This window comes from Bos grunniens, chromosome 14 (genome assembly GCF_055505025.1).
Source record: "Bos grunniens cultivar Pamir isolate PY7600 chromosome 14, Bosgru_T2T1.0, whole genome shotgun sequence".
Taxonomy (NCBI): domain Eukaryota; kingdom Metazoa; phylum Chordata; class Mammalia; order Artiodactyla; family Bovidae; genus Bos; species Bos grunniens.
Window position 1 is genome coordinate 38,127,519 of NC_141178.1, and position 16,895 is coordinate 38,144,413.

The 16,895-nt window shown below is 46.5% G+C and overlaps 1 protein-coding gene across 4 annotated transcripts in view; it reads left to right on the forward strand.

Moving 5' to 3' along the window:
- Positions 1-16,895, forward strand: part of PAG1 (phosphoprotein membrane anchor with glycosphingolipid microdomains 1) — a 160,804-nt gene that overhangs the window by 126,992 nt on the left and 16,917 nt on the right. For all 4 annotated transcript variants that reach the window (XM_086336412.1, XM_086336414.1, XM_086336413.1 and 1 more), the window contains 4 exons: positions 6,749-6,956; positions 8,575-8,626; positions 11,693-11,789; positions 13,881-14,482. In XM_086336412.1, coding sequence (XP_086192538.1) covers positions 6,832-6,956; positions 8,575-8,626; positions 11,693-11,789; positions 13,881-14,482 — 876 coding nt within the window. In that variant the 5' untranslated portion in view covers positions 6,749-6,831. The remainder of the gene's footprint in view (positions 1-6,748; positions 6,957-8,574; positions 8,627-11,692; positions 11,790-13,880; positions 14,483-16,895) is intronic.

Here is a 16,895-nt window from a genome sequence, read left to right on the forward strand (position 1 = left end):
GCCTGGCCCCTTCCGGGCCCTGAGGGGGCATGTGGGGAGAAGCCAGTTGCTTGTGTGTAGGATGGAGGCCGCAACATGGAGATTCCCCACCAGGCAGGCAGGCAGGCTGGCTGGCTTCTGAACTCCTCTTATCCCTCAGCTTCATTTGAGAAGACTGAGAAAAAGAATGTCTTCTTCTAATTCTTACCATCTCTGAAGGCCTTTGTCAAGAACCATCCGGGTGCTTCAGTGAGAGTACAAAGAAGGCAGGTGTCTGTGTTCGTTCCAGAACTGAGGGTTTGCCAGTTAAACCCTTGGCTTATTTAATTGTTTGCTTGGTGTGCTCATCTCTTTTAATTCTCCTTTTCTTCCTGACTTGATAAAGTATTCATTAAACTTGCCTTTTGAGAGTCAGGTGGGGAATCTTTCTTTCACAGAAACGTACAAATTTCTGGACTGGGTCCTGTATTCCAGCTCATGGAGACATTGAGAATATGGTGGGATGTGAGTTTGATATGTGTCTGCCCTCAGGGAACTTTTAATTCAGATCAGCAGAGCAAATATGCAAGACAGGAAGAAATAGAGCTGAAAGGTCCAACTGCACACTTTGTAAAAAGACCATTAAGACTTGCTTATGCAAATTGAAGACCCCTTACCTGCGCTCCTCACCCAGTCTGTCAAAATCATTCTCTCTCCCTCTCCCCCTTCCTCCTCTCCGGTTCTCTCAGGAGATTTATGTTTGAAAATAAAAAATGAACCTTGGGAATTGGTTTCCAAGTCAGGATATGAAGAACAATAACCTTAGAAGGCATTCCTTAACCACCAAAGTCACTTGCCTTTTGGCTTTTCTCAAGGCAAAACCAAAATGGTGGCGGGACTTTGATAAGCAGTAAACTATATTCTGTAAGTTTAGTGTATTTTGGAAATGAGACACACACACACACACCCCTCAGAGGGTCAGATTTCCCATTTCCTGTGGGGATCAATAGGTTTGGTGTGTACAGGATGAAATCAGATTAGGCTGACAGATGGCCTGCAAGATTGATAACCTGCCCTGGAGATGAACGCTCCGGTCTTCCTGCAGCAGCAGCGAACCTCGATGGCAGGGCCAGTTTGCTGACGTCAAGTGTTTCTCTTGTGCTCCGAGTTGCTGAAGGAAGAAATGTCAAGATACTGCTCCAGAGTGATGGTGAAATGATTCAGGAAAACCATCAAGAAAATCTCCCCCTGGAGACCTTTGCTGTCTTGCGCTCTTTGGGTGTGTTTCCCCCTGACTCAGGGAAAGACAGAAGCGGGATGATCTTTACAGCAACTGGTTTGGCAGAGACCCTTGGGTCTTAGCAGGGCCCCCATGGACAGCAGACATTGCCTGAGGTGACTCCTTGTTCACAGCAGTCCTGCTTGACTCTCCTGTGTTCGGTGTACACAGCTTCCCGACAGCAGGGCCCCTTTAGTCTGAAGGGAAAGTGACCTCAATTCAGATACTTTAGCTTCATAGTCTTTCAGGGAATGGGAGAATTCCGTGGAGGGGTTCTTGCCACCGCAGCCTGTGCACCTCCACCTGCTTCATGGGACAGAAACCCAGCTGAGGATTTCAGTCCTCAGCGCTTGTTAAATGTGTCTGATTGATCTGTTGCTTGTAAAGTGCCATTTTACTGCATGGTTCCCACACCTGGTGACAACCAGGAAGGAGGCATATCCATGGGGATGGGTCCTCGATCTCCTTATTTCAGCATCAGTGAGGGGTCGTGCGTGGAGGTGGTTTCCATCATGTGTAATTATGAGTCAACTAGGACAGCTGTAAAATGATAATGACCATCATTACTGACCTCAGCCGGCTTCAAAGGAGCCATAGCTAATCTAACTGCTGCTGCTGCTGCTAAGTCACTTCAGTTGTGTCCGACTCTGTGCAACGCCATCGATGGCAGCCCACCAGGCTCCCCCGTCCTTGGGATTCTCCAGGCAAGAACACTGGAGAACACTTTCATTCATTTCACCCAGTTTTTGTTTTTCTTCCTTAATTGGACTTGATCGGAGTGGCTGATGGTCTAGGCTAATGAAGACAATTAAAATGTTCAACAGAGGCACCAACAGCAAGAAAAGCAGGTCTCTCCAGGAGAAGCCTGCTGATTAGGGCCGAGAATAGAATTACACTGCCCCCTTGTGGTTGAAAGTGGCATGTGCTTTTAAAATAAAAGGCTGGGTTTTTCTCAAGATCGAATCGCTTGTTGATTAAACCAAGAAATGAATGGATATAAAAGTATGAGAAATTTTGGAGTTTTCAGTCCAAAATAGTTAACCAGCACAATTTCTAAAAAAACATCCCCAACAGAAGTCCTGTGAACTCAAGCACCGACCTTTTTTAAGGCCAAATGACAGGTTCCCACAGTAGTCTGAAGTCAAGGGGTAGGAGGATCCCAGTGCCTCTTATAGAGCAATGTGTGGGTGGGTGGCTGGGTGGGTATGCGCGCATGCATGTGTGTGCTCTGTCCCTAAGTCGTGTTCAATTCTTTACGACCCCGTGGACTGGAGCCCTCCAGGCTCCTCTGTCCATGGGATTCTCCAGGCAAGAATACTGGAGTGGGTTGCTATTTCTTTCTGCAGGGGGATCTTCCCCACCCAGGGATCAAACCTGCATCTCCTGCATTGGCATCTCCCACTAAGCCACCTGGGAAGCTCTTAAAGAGCAATACTATAATTATTGCTGGTCATGAATGGCGCATCAGTGCAGCAAACAGTAAAGCCTATTCTAAAAGAGAAAGAGTTGATGTACAACTATTAGGCTAAATCTGCTATTTCACTAATATGATCTTTTGCAGCACATCTTAGTGGGACATTCAGGTGTCTTAATAAATGTTCACTGAGGTCAGTGAATGGTCCTGCTTTGCCCTATGTTGAATAACTCATAAAATATTTACACATGAGGTCTGACAATGGGATGCTGTTTGAAGAAACAGCATTCTATAATTGAATATAATTTTATTGTGATAGGTAGGAAGAGAATTAGAGAAATAGGCTTAAATGTCTCCTTGAAAAAAATCATGAGAGAGCACCCCAAACTGTTCATGTGTTTCTGCTGATATGGCTTGATTCAGGATGCTCAGGAGACATCTTACTTGATGAAGGAATTAGGAGAGAATAAACTGGTCCCCATGGGCTTCCCTGGTGGATCAAATGGTAAAGAATCCACCTTCAATGCAGGACACGTGGGTCCAACCCCTGGGTCAGGAAGGTCGCCTGGATGAAGGGAATGGCAACCCACTCCAGTATCCTTGCCTGGAGAATTCCATGGACAGAGGAACCTGGCGGGCTACAGCCTATGAGATTGCAAAGAGTCAGGCACGACTGGGTGACTAAACACATCCACACACATAGAAGCTGGTCCCCAAGACCAGTGACAGCATCAGCCTTGGACTGTCTTTTCCATGTGGACCCTGGCAAAGAGTGTAAGGTATAGGAAAGCCTCACTCCTTGCGGGACCATTCCTTTTCAGGGTGACTCCTTACTTTCCAGAGACTGTGCCTTGTTTTCTCTCCCTGTCTTGAGAGAAATCTTCAACATTTGGTAAGGGTGCAGATGGCTCCGCTACTCAAGTTGAGCTACATAAGGACCCCTGCTCCCTGCATTTAAGTTCAGGGAAACCAGTGTGTGAGGGCCCAGCCTTGTGCAGGAAAGTCCATTCCACTTCTTGGAAAGCCCCGAACCATTAGCAGAGGGCTTCCACTCTCATCCCCACTGGGAAGGAGGAACATGGAAGCCAAGCATGTGCATCTACACAGGTGGGGGAGGAATGGGCTATCTACGCACTGGGAGGGGTAGAGGTGGTCTATCTGCACACCGGAGAGCGCAGCCCATGAACGCCCACGGCGGGGAGGCGGTCATGTCTCAACTGTAGATAAGCCAGAAGAAATGGGCAGAATTATGGAAACAGAAAGAGACTAGGAGACAAGAGTTAACAGTGGTGTGGATTTTCTCTAAAAGAAGAATAATCCCGCCTAGAAGTCATATGTGTGTAGACACCTCCCACACACACTGCTGGCCCCTGCAAAGGAAGGGGCTCCCACCACACTCCCAACCAGGGCTGTGACCTGTGCGGCTCCTTCAGTTGCATGCAGAAGTTTCCGAGAGGTGAAAGCCGCCCACACAATCGGAGCCCTTGCCCTGGGGGATTACAGTGTATTATAATATCTGACTCAGAAACACACCAGATCTTTCTTTTCACTGTGGCATTTTTTCTGTGCACCAGGAGAACTTTTGGAAAAAGTATTGCTTTCACTTTCAGAAGCTTTTCTGCAGATTCTAGTGGAAGGGTAGTGAGCCCGGAGTTTTGATACATTTTCTGTGAGTTACATCCTTTATTCAGTCGCTGGTAATAATCTGCTTTCATCCTTCTCCCCATACTGCTCTGTGAGGCAAAGCACCATATTATATTCTATCGCCTCCCCCTGTTGAGAGAGAGAAAGAGAAACGTGCACAGAGATGAGAGAGGGACTTGCTGGATGGATATGTGGCTTTTGAATAATTCACTAAAGAAACTATTTTCTAAGGACCTAGCGCTTTATCAATAGACACTGATCAATCATTGTACGAATGAGTGAGCAAATGAAAGAAGGAACACACAAATGCCTGCACAACAGATCTTCTTTGTTTGTGCCTCTTAAAGTGCACCACGCATGGACCTGGATATAAACATTTACTGATTTATGTGCTTGCTTGAATGTATTTTAATAACTTACTCTGATGCCAATTTGTAGCCTGAGTTTAAAGTGAATTATTCATTGTTGCAACGAATCATAAGAGAAGTGCTCTTCAGTTATAGCTGTCCAGGGGCAAACAGGCAAAGGCAACATGACCGTCCGTGACAGTACGTGTGCAGTGTCCACAGGTATAGTACATAACCGACGCAGGAAGAATGCAGTTCTTTATTACCCAGGAAGCTGTACACTTACGTATTTATGGACCTGTAGGACATGTTCATGTTGGTTTAAGGCCATATAGAAAGCAGTCAGCTTCATCTCCTAGAATTCTCTCTGCATACTTACAATTTCTTTTTCCCCAGCTTTTTTTTTAATTATTATTTTTCACCTTTGAATATTTAAATAAATGCAAAATGTTTCACCTGGAGCAAGTTTTCTCCCATTGAACCACAGTGCATTCCCTTAGCTGCCCAGGTGCAGGCTTGATGTAGCTGCTCAGTGGATGGCTACATAGTCCCAGCTCTGTCAAGGAGCAAATGGAAATGCAAATATCAACCAGCCTTTTTATTAAAGAGTGTTTTGAGTTCTAATGAATTGTCATGACACAAATATTTATTTGGTGACTTTATTCACGTAACTTGACAATGAAGCTAAGGCTGTGTAAGTGAGAAATGTTCTAGAATTGATCGAAGCAAATGTTCTTTAACAAGCTCTGATGAGAAAGCAAATCATTAATTTGAAATAGTGCTCTATTTTTCAAAATCTAAATCTTAAAATATTTCACAAAGCTCGTTGGCTGTTTTCATTTAGAAGCCTTGTAACTCACTGGACCTGGGAGCAATAGCCCCCAGTGAAAAGGAGCGCCCTCTAGGGGCAGAGGCCACAAGTGCTGGCTGGACTCAGGTCCTCCGCTGCCGCTGAGTCTGGCAACACCGCGGGGGAACTTAGTGCCTGAACTTCAGCTTTCTTGTCTGAAAAATGGGAGTTAGTCATGCTTTCTTCACAGGCTTGTGTCAGCGATTAAATGAGGAAAGCACTTGACTGCATGTGTGCTAAGCACTTCAGTCGTGTCCCACTCTGCGACCCTATGGACTGTAGCCCACCAGGCTTCTCTGTCCATGGGATTCTCCAGGCAAGAATACTGGAGTGGGTTGCCATGTCCTTCTCCAGGGAATCTTCCTGACCCAGGAATCAAACCTGCATCTCCTACATCTCCTGCCTTGGCAGACGGATTCTTTACCACTAGTGCCACTTAGGAAGCCCCATGTGCCAGGTACTAAATGCCAGGTACTACAATGTCCTAGGGACAGCTCTTACCCTCGGTTTGTAGTTGTTTGTAACTAGGCTTCTTTGCTGCTGGTGATGTGTTCTCAGCACAGACTTTCCTCCAGGGTCTTGAAAGTAGACTTACTGAATGCTTACAAACTTTCATGAAAGCCAGCCCTGAAAATAAAGTCATAGGCTCAGAACAGGTAACTGTTTCTGAAGGTGAATATAAAGACTGTCTATGTCATTAATTGTATTGACCTTAAACCTTCAGAGAGAAGCAGGCTTGGGGAGTTGAGGATTCAAGTGGGAAAGAAAAACGTAGCAAACTACGTTTTTGTGAAAGCTGTAATAAATGGTTTACAGTGTTCTGTGGACAAAAGGAATCCAAATACACGTGTATTTATTTGTTGTTTCTTTTTCAGCAGATTTTCTCCAGGTGAAACATTTTGCATTTATTTAAATATTTAAAGGTGAAAAATAATAATTAACAAGACTTGGAGTCTTACTTGAAAACATTAAGAATGCATCTCCCAAACTTACAAAAATAACATCTGTGGCCTCAAAACACAGAGCTAGGCACCACACCCTCCTGCTTTGCATTTTGGGTGAGAAAACAAAAGCCCAGACCACGGAGGGGTACTGGTTTCAGGTCGAGTCCAGTGCGTTCTGTACACACCTCCCTGATCTGCTCAGACTCGCCCCCAGCCCCCTCTCTCATCTAGCCCCTCCCCCACAGGAACTTGCTACCAGGTTCTAGCACCTCTCCTGAGAAGGTGTCAAAACACAAGCTGTTCTCTCTGCAGGAAGACGCCACCCTCTGCCCCCATGTCGCCACCTTGGAAGGACTGACTGACTCCAGCAGCCCGTGCCACTCCCCGCCCCCACCATGGGACCCGAGGGAAGCTTGCTGATCGAGGGACAAACACAGATCATCTTGTTGGGGAGCCTGGCATCTGTGGCCACCTTCTTCCTCATCACCTTCCTCATCCTTCTGTGTTCCAGTTGCAACAGGTAAGAGTGACGTGTGTCTACTGGAGCCTTAACACGTTCCTGGGACCTAGAAGACTTTCTGTATTAAAAAGCCTGTGATGGATGGCATCCCAATGCATAGACGTTCACAGACACTCCTGTGATTAACTGCCTTCTCTCCTGCAAAGGGGCCCAGGACACTTTTTATTAGTTCAATGAAAGGCATATTTGGTTTTCCTGGGGAGCAACTGGAAGAGACCTTATATATGAAAGCCCTTATATATGAAACTTCCCAGAAGGAACTTTTTTCTGTTCTCATGAGCACACCCATGTCTAAATTTATATTGTCTTTCTCCATCTGTGGACATTTGGAAATCTAAGTACGATGTGTATTAAACACACTCTTTTTTGCTACCATTTGAGAGTTACTGAGAATTTTTGCTGCTCTGTAGCTGTGGAGGGGTCATTTTATTAAAGACTTGTAATCTAGAACTGCAGTTTCTTAAGAAACAGATTTTTCTAAAAGAGAACCATTCTGTGTATGAAATAACCATCTTGTCTTATTTTAGAATTACACTTCTCTCTCGACTCCTTCATATAAAATGTGTAACCCTCCCACCAAAAAAAAAGAAAAAAAAAAAAGGAGATCTTTGCTTGGAGAGAAGCAGAGTCCTTCTGAAGCCAGAGTGATTTTCCAGGTGTTCAGACATTGTTACAACATATGCCGCTCTCTGGTGAGTTGGCTGCTGCTGGAGCAGCCAGTGCAGACCAGCTGGCAGCCAACCCTCTTCCGAACTCTTCTCAATAACCTTGGAAGAGAGTTGCCAAGTGTCATTTAAAAGTCCGGATATGGCTTCCTGCACTGAAGTCTCTGTCAAAAAGAGAAAATCTGGAGTCCCTGAACTCAAGTAGTGCCGGTTCGGACCCAGGTCTCCTGAGCTGGAGAGAGACCAGCTGGCTGAAGAAATAAGACCCAAGAGGAGAGGAGTGTCAACTCTTCTGGGCCTGGGAGGGCCTGTCTCTGTAATTATTTATGCTCCCACTAGGTGTCACTGTTGCCTTGTATATCTATGGGAAAGGTAGCTTCTAGTACTGATGGCTTTCTTTAGCCTGTCCTGAGTAAAAATAAATTCTATTTTTACTGGATGGACTTTTCCATAGTCTGGAAGTACACATGACTCATCCTGAGAGCGTGTACCCTTCCCAACAAGCCAAAAGTTGTATTTTCTTTATTTTCTCAATCCCCTGGCAGTGTGTGACTTTGCAAAGACTGAATTAAGAAAAATGAAGACATGAGAATTGTCTGGACTTCCTTAAAAAAATAAAAATTAAAAAAGAAATCATCCCAGTATTCTAGATATAAACAGTTTCTGCTCAGGAAACTGCCCCCAGTCCTCTTGTTAACTTGTATTTTCTACTCCTGGAGGAAGTGGGGGCAAGAGAGCTGGCCAGCCCCTTGCTAGGACTTGACCCCCTCAGACCCTGCTGCCTGCAGAGGAGGGGTAAGTTGTCTGGCTTCTGGTTTCTCAGTAAAATAAACTCAGTTCTTTATTAAAAGAGAGATTTAAGTGTTGATACAGTCTGGATAGGAAAGGGGAGTGTGTGTTTGATTTTAGGTGTCACGTTGGATATTACAGCCACGTTTCCTTTTCTGTTTCAGAGAAAAGAAGCCAAGACCGCACAGTGGGGACCATGAGAACCTGATGAATGTGGTGAGTGTGCGTGCACGTGTGTGTGTGTGCACACGCATGTGCCCTTTGAGGCATCAGCCACTTCTCTAAGCAGGTCCCTGCAAGCTTACAAGCTGAGGGCAGCAACTCAGCCAGAGTTAACTGGCTGCCTGGGCTGAACCCTTGTGCTGCAGGTTTATACTCCCCGTGGCTAGCTTGTGTGCATGCTCAGTCACTTCAGTTGTGTCCGGCTCTTTGCAACCAGTGCTCGAAAGATGCTCAGATAGTCCCAGCTTACCGCAGGGATGTTTCTGTTTCGCCTCTGCCCAGTTCCAGCTGGTTTATTAGTTGGCCACAGCTGTCATAACAAAGGACTGCAAGCTGAGTGGCTTAAATAATAAATTTATCATCTCAGTTCTGGAGGCTAGAAATTCAAGATCACGGTAGCAGCAGGCTATGAGGGCGCGTGTGTTCCAGGCTGCTCTCCTAGCTTCCAGTGGTGCCCTTGGCGATGCTTGAAGACTCTGCCCTCACTGTCATATCTGTCCCTGTGACTTTTCATACCATCTTCCCTCTGTGTGTATTTATGTCTGTCCAAGTTCCCCTTTTAGAAGGCTTCTGATATGACCTCATCCCTCATCTTAACCTGTTTCATCCGCAACGACCCTGAGTCCATAGGAGGTCCGTTCTGAGGTACTGAGGGTTAGGACTTCACTACAGGAATTTGGGGAGGATGAAAACTCAACCCATAACAGCTGATCAGTAAGGTTGCAGGAGCCTGAGACCCCCAGCATCCTAGATGGCCTGGCCCAGTTTTCTTGCTCTGTGTCCTACAGGGTCCTGACAAGCTCTAAGGGCCTTTGGGATCCACCCAGGTGAGGAGCAGCTTGAGCGTCCTGGTCCCACCTTGTTCCGCTCAGGCCTGTGCCCTTAACTGGCTGAACAATACTAACAGCTGGGGGTGGGCCACCCTCCTATTGTTGTTGTTGAGTCGCTACATTGTTGTTGAGTCACTAAGTCGTGTCTGACTCTTTGTGACCCCATGGACTGTAGCCCACCAGGTTCCTCTGTCCATGGGATTCTCCAGGCAAGGATACCGGAGTGGGTTGCCATGCCCTCCTCCAGGGGATCTTCCCAACCCAGGGATTGAACCCATATCTTCTGCTTGTCAGGTGGATTCTTTTCTGCTGAGTCACCAGGGAAGCCCCTGCCTTCATATACGCAGGATAAAACTATGAAGTTGCTTCCTCTCCTAGATGTAATTTCTCAAGAACAACTGTAAATCTGTCCAAGGAAGAAGGGGCAAAGAGAAACGATGGATGAGTGAGGGGTCTGGAGGTGAGGGATCTGGAGGTGAGGTCTGGAGTAAAAAAAGCAGCCAGCAGTCAGGTTCCGAGCCCCGCAGCAGGCGTCTCCAGTCCCAGGCGCCCTGCCCTGTGAATGTGGGAACTCTTCCAGCCGGGGCAACGAAGTGGTCAAGTCTCCTCTCCTAGGAGCCCCGGGGGTCCTCCCTTTGGTCTCTGTGTGCAGGAGGCTCACCCATCCACCTCTTCCCGGCTTCTCAGCACCGCCCTCCCTCTTACCTTCACTTTGTCACCCCCACGGCAGTCTCTGGTTGTCTGTGTCCCCACTTCTCACCTGTCCCCAGCACCTCTATTAGACTGCACCCAGAAGGCAGGTGGGGGAGAAGGTGGCGCCTCTGCTGTAGCTTCACACACACGCAGGTCCAGGGGTGACCCAGGGGAAAGGGGGTCCCCTTTCATGGGATTGAAAGAGTTGATTCCCTGTAAGTTTCTGGAATGTGAGCTCCATACTCTATTATTATTTTTGTGGTTTAGTCACCAAGTCGTGTCCAACTCTTTGCGACCCCATGGACTATAACCCACCAGGCTCCTCTGTCCATGGGATTGTCCAGGCAAGAGTACTGGAGTGGGTTGCCATTTTCTTCTCCAGGGGATCTTCCCGGATTAGTGATCTAACCTGTGTCCCCTGCTTGGCAGGTGTATTCTTTACCACTGAGCCACCTGGGAAGCCCCTTGTGTTGTTATTACTTCGTTGCCAGTCAGGAGTCAGAGATTTTGAGAAGCCAGGTAGCCAAGTGGTGCTATTTACATCAGAACTTCCTGTGTGGACTCCTGGAGACAGTCGGGTGTGCCTACCTGGGTCCTGCATGCACTCCATGAGTGGGATTGGGGAGCAGACCATATCAGCAGTGATTCAGCTGCTACATGAGACGGGCGGCATATTTCAAGAAATACGTGATCTAGCAACTTACTTCCAACTGTAGCTCAGCCTTGTCCACTTCCGCCAATAAGCCCAGTAAAAAACGATCAATGCCATTCTTCCCCAAAAGGGTCCTGAATTTGTGAGAATAAGGAAGGTTTGCAGACCTAAGCTTTAGCATACAACATTTTTTGCAAACCTTCAAGCGGAGACTTGGCTGATGATGAACATCTCGGATGTCAGTGACGTTTATCTTTGATCAGATTTAAGACTCTTCCCTTCAGATGACAAAGGTGATGTTTTCCCTCGTTTTCCTCAGCATGACACACCTCTGAAAAGGGTGACATTTCCAGCATCTCTGGGAGAAAGATGAGGCCGCTATCTGCTGGTGCTGATTCGGATCAGCCCTGGGGCTTCCCCGTCCCGCCTTGCCTTGAGCTAGGAGACTGGCTCCCCACGACCTGCTGTAGCCCACTTGTGATCTGGGAAGGGAAACTCTGTGGGTGGCAGCCTCAGGAGATTCCCAGGACAGCTCTGTCCAACAGAACCTTCTACCAAGATGGCTCGGCTGCACTGACAGAATGGCCACTACCCACGTGTGGCTGTTGAGCCTTTGACATGCAGCTAGTCCAACTGAGGGACTCAACTTCATTTCATTTCACTTAATTTACATCTAAGTAGCAGATTTGGGTTTTGTTGTTGCTGTTTTAATTTTTAGAAAAAGCCATGGACGGAAATCCCTGGTGGTCCAGTGGTTAGGACTCTGGGGAACTAAGATCCCACAGGCTATGCAAATGAATAAATATAAATAAAACAACAACAAAAAGGCATGGCTATTCCCCTCTGCCCCGCAGTCTGACTCGCTTGGCACCTTTGTTCTTGCAGCCTTCTGACAAGGAGATGTTCAGCCGCTCTGTCACCAGCCTGGCCACAGATGCGCCCCCTAGCAGCGAGCAGAACGGAGCACTCACCAACGGAGACAGTAAGTGCTGTCACAATTCCAGCTTTCCAGGCAGGCCTCATTACCTGCAAAAGAACTAGAAATGTAGCTCAGAAAGGTCAGAAAATGTAGCTCAGAACACCACCACGATTACCATCATCATTTCTTTATAACACCGGCTCACTTGCCTGCGTGACCTGGACAGAAGTACCTGGGAATTAATATCTTCCCCAAGACAGCCCTTCACCAATGAGTGGTACAAGGAGGGGTCCCTTGTCCCTTGGCTGAGATAACTCGTAGGCCTGTTGATTGCTCTGTTTTCCAGACTTTTCCTGCAGGATTTGGCTTCAGTCACATATTTGAAGCTGTCTTATTAATGCAGACTTTATTGGCTACATTATCCACTGTATTTCTTACACCTTTCAATAAACCGTTCACACATGAAAAAAGAAAGTGTAGCTCAAAAAACTAGGAAATGTGTTCTTGCTCTCCTTTTGTATTACTGCCAGTTTTAGCAAAAACAAAATATCATTTGGATGAAAAGTTAGTACCTATGAGTTGGCTGCTCTGTGCCCTCGCTCTAAGATCTCTATGTTTATGAACTTGTGTACGCTAACAACTGTAAGATTACTGTTACCCTATGAGATTACTATTACTAGTATTACTACTGCTCTGTAAGATGGAGATTATTACTGTCCTCAGTTTACAGATGAGGCAACTGAAACATTGCTGCTGCAGCAAATTACCACAAAGTTAGTGTCTGCGAACAGCACAGGTTAATTTACAGCTCTGGGTATCAGAGTCTGAACCGGGTCTCCCTGGGCTAAAATCTGTAAGTATTGTCCAGCCCAATAGCAGCAGGGCAGCATTTCCTCCCCAGGTTCTAGGGGAGAATTTGGTTCCTCGCCTGCTTCAGCTTCTAGAAGCTGCCCGCATTGGTCCAGGCCTTTCTCTCCATCGTCAAGCCCCTCTCAGACTCTCCTGCCCGTTTCACTCACAGGTGTTAGCCACTCAGTCATGTCTGACTCTTTGAGACCCCATGGACTGTAGCCCACCAGGCTACTCTGTCCACAGAATTTTCCAGGCAAAAATACTAGAGTGAGTTACCATTTCCTTCTCCAGGGGATCTTCCCCACCCAGGGATCAAACCCATGTCTTCCATATTGCAGGCAGATTCTTTACTGTCTAAGCCACTGAGAAGCCCCTTTACTTCTAAGGACCCTTCTAATTACACTGGGCCCACCTGGATGCCCAGGGTCCTCCCCATCTCAAGGTCAGCAGGTAGGTAGTTTATCCTTGTCCTCAATTCCTCCTTTGCCATGTGACGGAACACATTCACGGAATCTAGGGATTAGGACATGCACACCTAAGGGTGCACATTATTCTGCCTGGCACACAGAAGTTACTAATTTGCCTAAGATCTTATGGTCTATGCACCAAGGATCTGTAATGTGAACCTTTGGTTTGAGTCCGAGGCACCCCATCTACACGCTCACTGCCTGATGTGAATGCTGACAGAAGTCACAACTCCATTTCCATGGTGCAGTTTACAGACTGCTTCACCTGCAGTAGCAAATCCTCTTACCTCCATTTATAGACCAGGAAGCTGTGGGGCAGTCAGGATTGACACTGTCTTCAGACGCCAGTGCCGGTTCTGTCTACCAGGACACAAATGTCTAAATCCAGAGGGCGGAAGCTCACCTCCTCCATGACGATTAAGTATTCAGAACACGGTGGTGGTGATAACTTCGCAGATCAAGAGATCCATTATCAATTTCCCCAGATGTTGTGTCCAATTCTTTGCGACACCATGGACTGTAGCCTGCCAGGCTCCTCTGTCCATGGAATTCTCCAGGCAAGAATACTGTTGTGGGTGGCCATTCCCTTCTCCAGGGGACCTTCCCAACCCAGGGATTGAACCTGCATCTCCTGCATTGGCAGGCAGATTCTATACTGACTGAGCCACCAGGGAAGCCCAGATTTCCACTAACAGTCACATCATGTACAGTTTGCAACCTCAAGTCAAATAAAAAGCCAGCACCTTGATTTCACTTCACTTGACATTATCCAAGTCACTGTAATAGTTCTATAAGGAAGCGTCTTTCTCCACTTTTAATACTCCTGCTGCTTTAGTTCTTTCAGAAGACAGCACGGTGACCTGCATGCAACATTATGAGGAAGTCCAGACCTCGGCTTCAGATCTACTGGACTCCCAGGACAGCACAGGGAAGCCGAAATGTCATCAAAGTCGAGAGTTGCCCAGAATTCCCCCAGAGAGCTCGGTGGACACGATGCACAATGGGAGAAGTGCAGACGGGGACCAGGCTCTGGGGATGGAAGGACCCTATGAAGTGCTCAAGGACAGTTCCTCGCAAGAAAACATGGTGGAGGACTGCTTGTATGAAACCGTGAACGAAATTAAGGAGGTGACGGCAGCTGCCCAGCCAAGTCGAGGCCACAGCGGTAGGTCGAAGTCTACTTCCGGTGTGAAAGAGCTTCCGGGGCCGCAGGCCAACAGCAGAACAGACTTTGCCGAGTATGCGTCGGTGGACAGAAACAAAAAGTGTCGACAGAGTGTCAACGCGGAGATTCTTCTTGGAAATTCATGTGATCCAGAAGAGGAGGCCCCGCCTCCTGTCCCCGTGAAACTCCTGGACGAAAATGAAAACCTTCAGAAGGAAGAGAGTCAAGCAGGAGAAGAGGGAGCCGCTGAGGGGACCAGTGAAACCAACAAGGTGGGCTCCTGCAATTTGTTTCAGAGCTTTGGTCCCGATTGGGAATCTACCTAAACCTGGGGCGTTTGTTTGCATGGTATTCTAAGAAATACATGCTGACACCTTCACGTGTATCTAATGGTAACAGCTGTTTTCATGTAAGCTGTGTTTGAATTTTTTTACCCCTCCAAGTAATAAAATACTGAAAATTTATGCTTACAAAATATTTCTGCCTTGGCATCTTGGATATTTTCCAGTTTTTGCATCATGTCTCATTGAGGCCAAGTATTATTTTCTACATTTTGAAGGCCAAAAACGAAAAAGATGAGACTTTGCTGCCCATTTAGCCTCTTCTACTTTTCGCCATCCCAAGCAGTGGGGTGATTCCCGCCCCTCCACCCAAGGTCCCAGAAATCAGAGCCCAGGAACAAGCCCACAGGTGCTTCTGGGCATATCTGGCTATGTATAGACTTTTATAGGAGTCACATAAGAGATTTTATTTAACAACAATTTCTAAACAATAACCTGTGACTCTTAATTTTAGATGTTCAACAGAGCTCTAAAATGCAGTAAGAATCCCTGAGCCTTCTCTCTGTGTGTCCCATGAGCTGACACCTGAGCCACAATAGCTTGGAATTCTCATCTCCAGCTATCAGCATTACCTTGGGATTTTCTATTCTCTGCAGAGACAACAGTAGGGTTCTCTTCTCAGGTAGGAAGGCCAAGTAGGGGCTAGTCAGTCGATAGCAGCCTTAGAAAATTTGTGGAGTTCATGATCCAAAGGGGAGCCCTGGCTAAGGTTATATGTGCGTGCTAAGTCGCTTCAGTCGTGTCTGACTCTACGACCCCATAGACTGTAGCCCACTAGGCTCCTCTGTCTGTGGGATTCTCCAGGCAAAGATACTGGAGTGGGTTGCCATGCCCTCCTCTAGGGGATCTTCCCGACCCAGGGATGGAACCTGCATCTCTTCTGTCTCCTGCATTGGCAGGTGGGTTCTTTACCACTAGCGTCACTTGGAAAGCCCTTACTCCAAGGGGTCATTCTGCATAGTGTTCTCTGAATGCATTTCAGCTTTTCATGTTACCCATGAAGTAAGCCGTTGACAACAGCAATGAAGTGTTTATGAACATATTTGTTAAAGGCAAAAATGCACCCCAATTTTTTGCCCTTTGTATAACCAAAGATAATAAAACTAATGTGAAGTTTATGCTGTTTAAAACAGTTAAACCTTTTTTTACTTTCAAGCAGTTGATAGATAAGAGAGTTGATTGTCTAACCACTGCCAAGTAAGCAATTTTCCAGATGTCACATTAGAAACTGGAAATACCCATCTGGGAACCAGATTACCTTTCTGTAGGAATATAGGGATGAATGATCCATCGTTTCCATATAAACCATTCTCATTTTAAGTGATTGGGAGAACTTAAAATGCTTAATATTCATGCTTTCATTTGCAAAAGGATTTTAATGAGCTTTTCCACTGTAAGCTACAAGATCTAGGTGCTGGGAATGCACTAGTGAACAAGCAGATAAATGAACAAAAATCTCTGCCCCTGTGGCACTTACATTTTAGTTAGAAGATAAAAACATAAATATGTATGTAAGTAAAGTATATTTTTTATATAATACTTATATGTAAAATGAAGTCACTAAGTCGTGTCTGACTCTTTGTGACCCCATAGATTGTAGACCACCAGGCTCCTCTGTCCATGGAATTTTCCAGGCAAGAACTGGAGTGGGTTGCCATTGCCTTCTCCAGGGGCTCTTCCCAACCCAAGAATCGAAACCAGGTCTGCAGCATTGTAGGCAGACTCTACCATCCGAGCGGCCAGGGAAGCCCCATATATACATATGTATTATATAGATAACGTCACTGACTCAATGGATATGAGTTTGAGCAAACTCCAAGAGATAATGAAGGACAGGGAAGCCTAGCGTACTGCAGTCCATGGGTTCAAAAAGAGTCAGGCACGACTTAGTGACTGAACAACAAAAGTATATCTTAGAAGGCTTTAAAATATAAAGGAAAAAAATCAGAACAGAATCTGAGGGACTGAGAAAGTTGGGTAGCAGCACAGTTGTGAGGAGAGTGGTCAGGGCATGCCTGGCTTTGTTCAAAGGGGCATTTGAACAAAAAATTAAAAGGAGTTGAGAGAGTGACTTGGTTCATGTTTTAGGGGAAGAGCCAATGAAGTAGAGGAAATGGCCAGTATGAAGGCCCTGAGGCCAGAGCATGCCCAGCCTCTCCAGGGACGAAGAGGGTATAGGTGTGGCTGGAGAGGAGAGAGCAAGGCTAAGAGGAGTTGAAAGAGAGATTAACTGGGGGCCCAACCCTGTATGGCCTTGGCTTATAATCTGAATAAAATGGGGTCGCTTGAAAGACTTGAGCAGGATGACTTCATCTGGGTTTAAGAAGGATCCCTCTGATGGAGT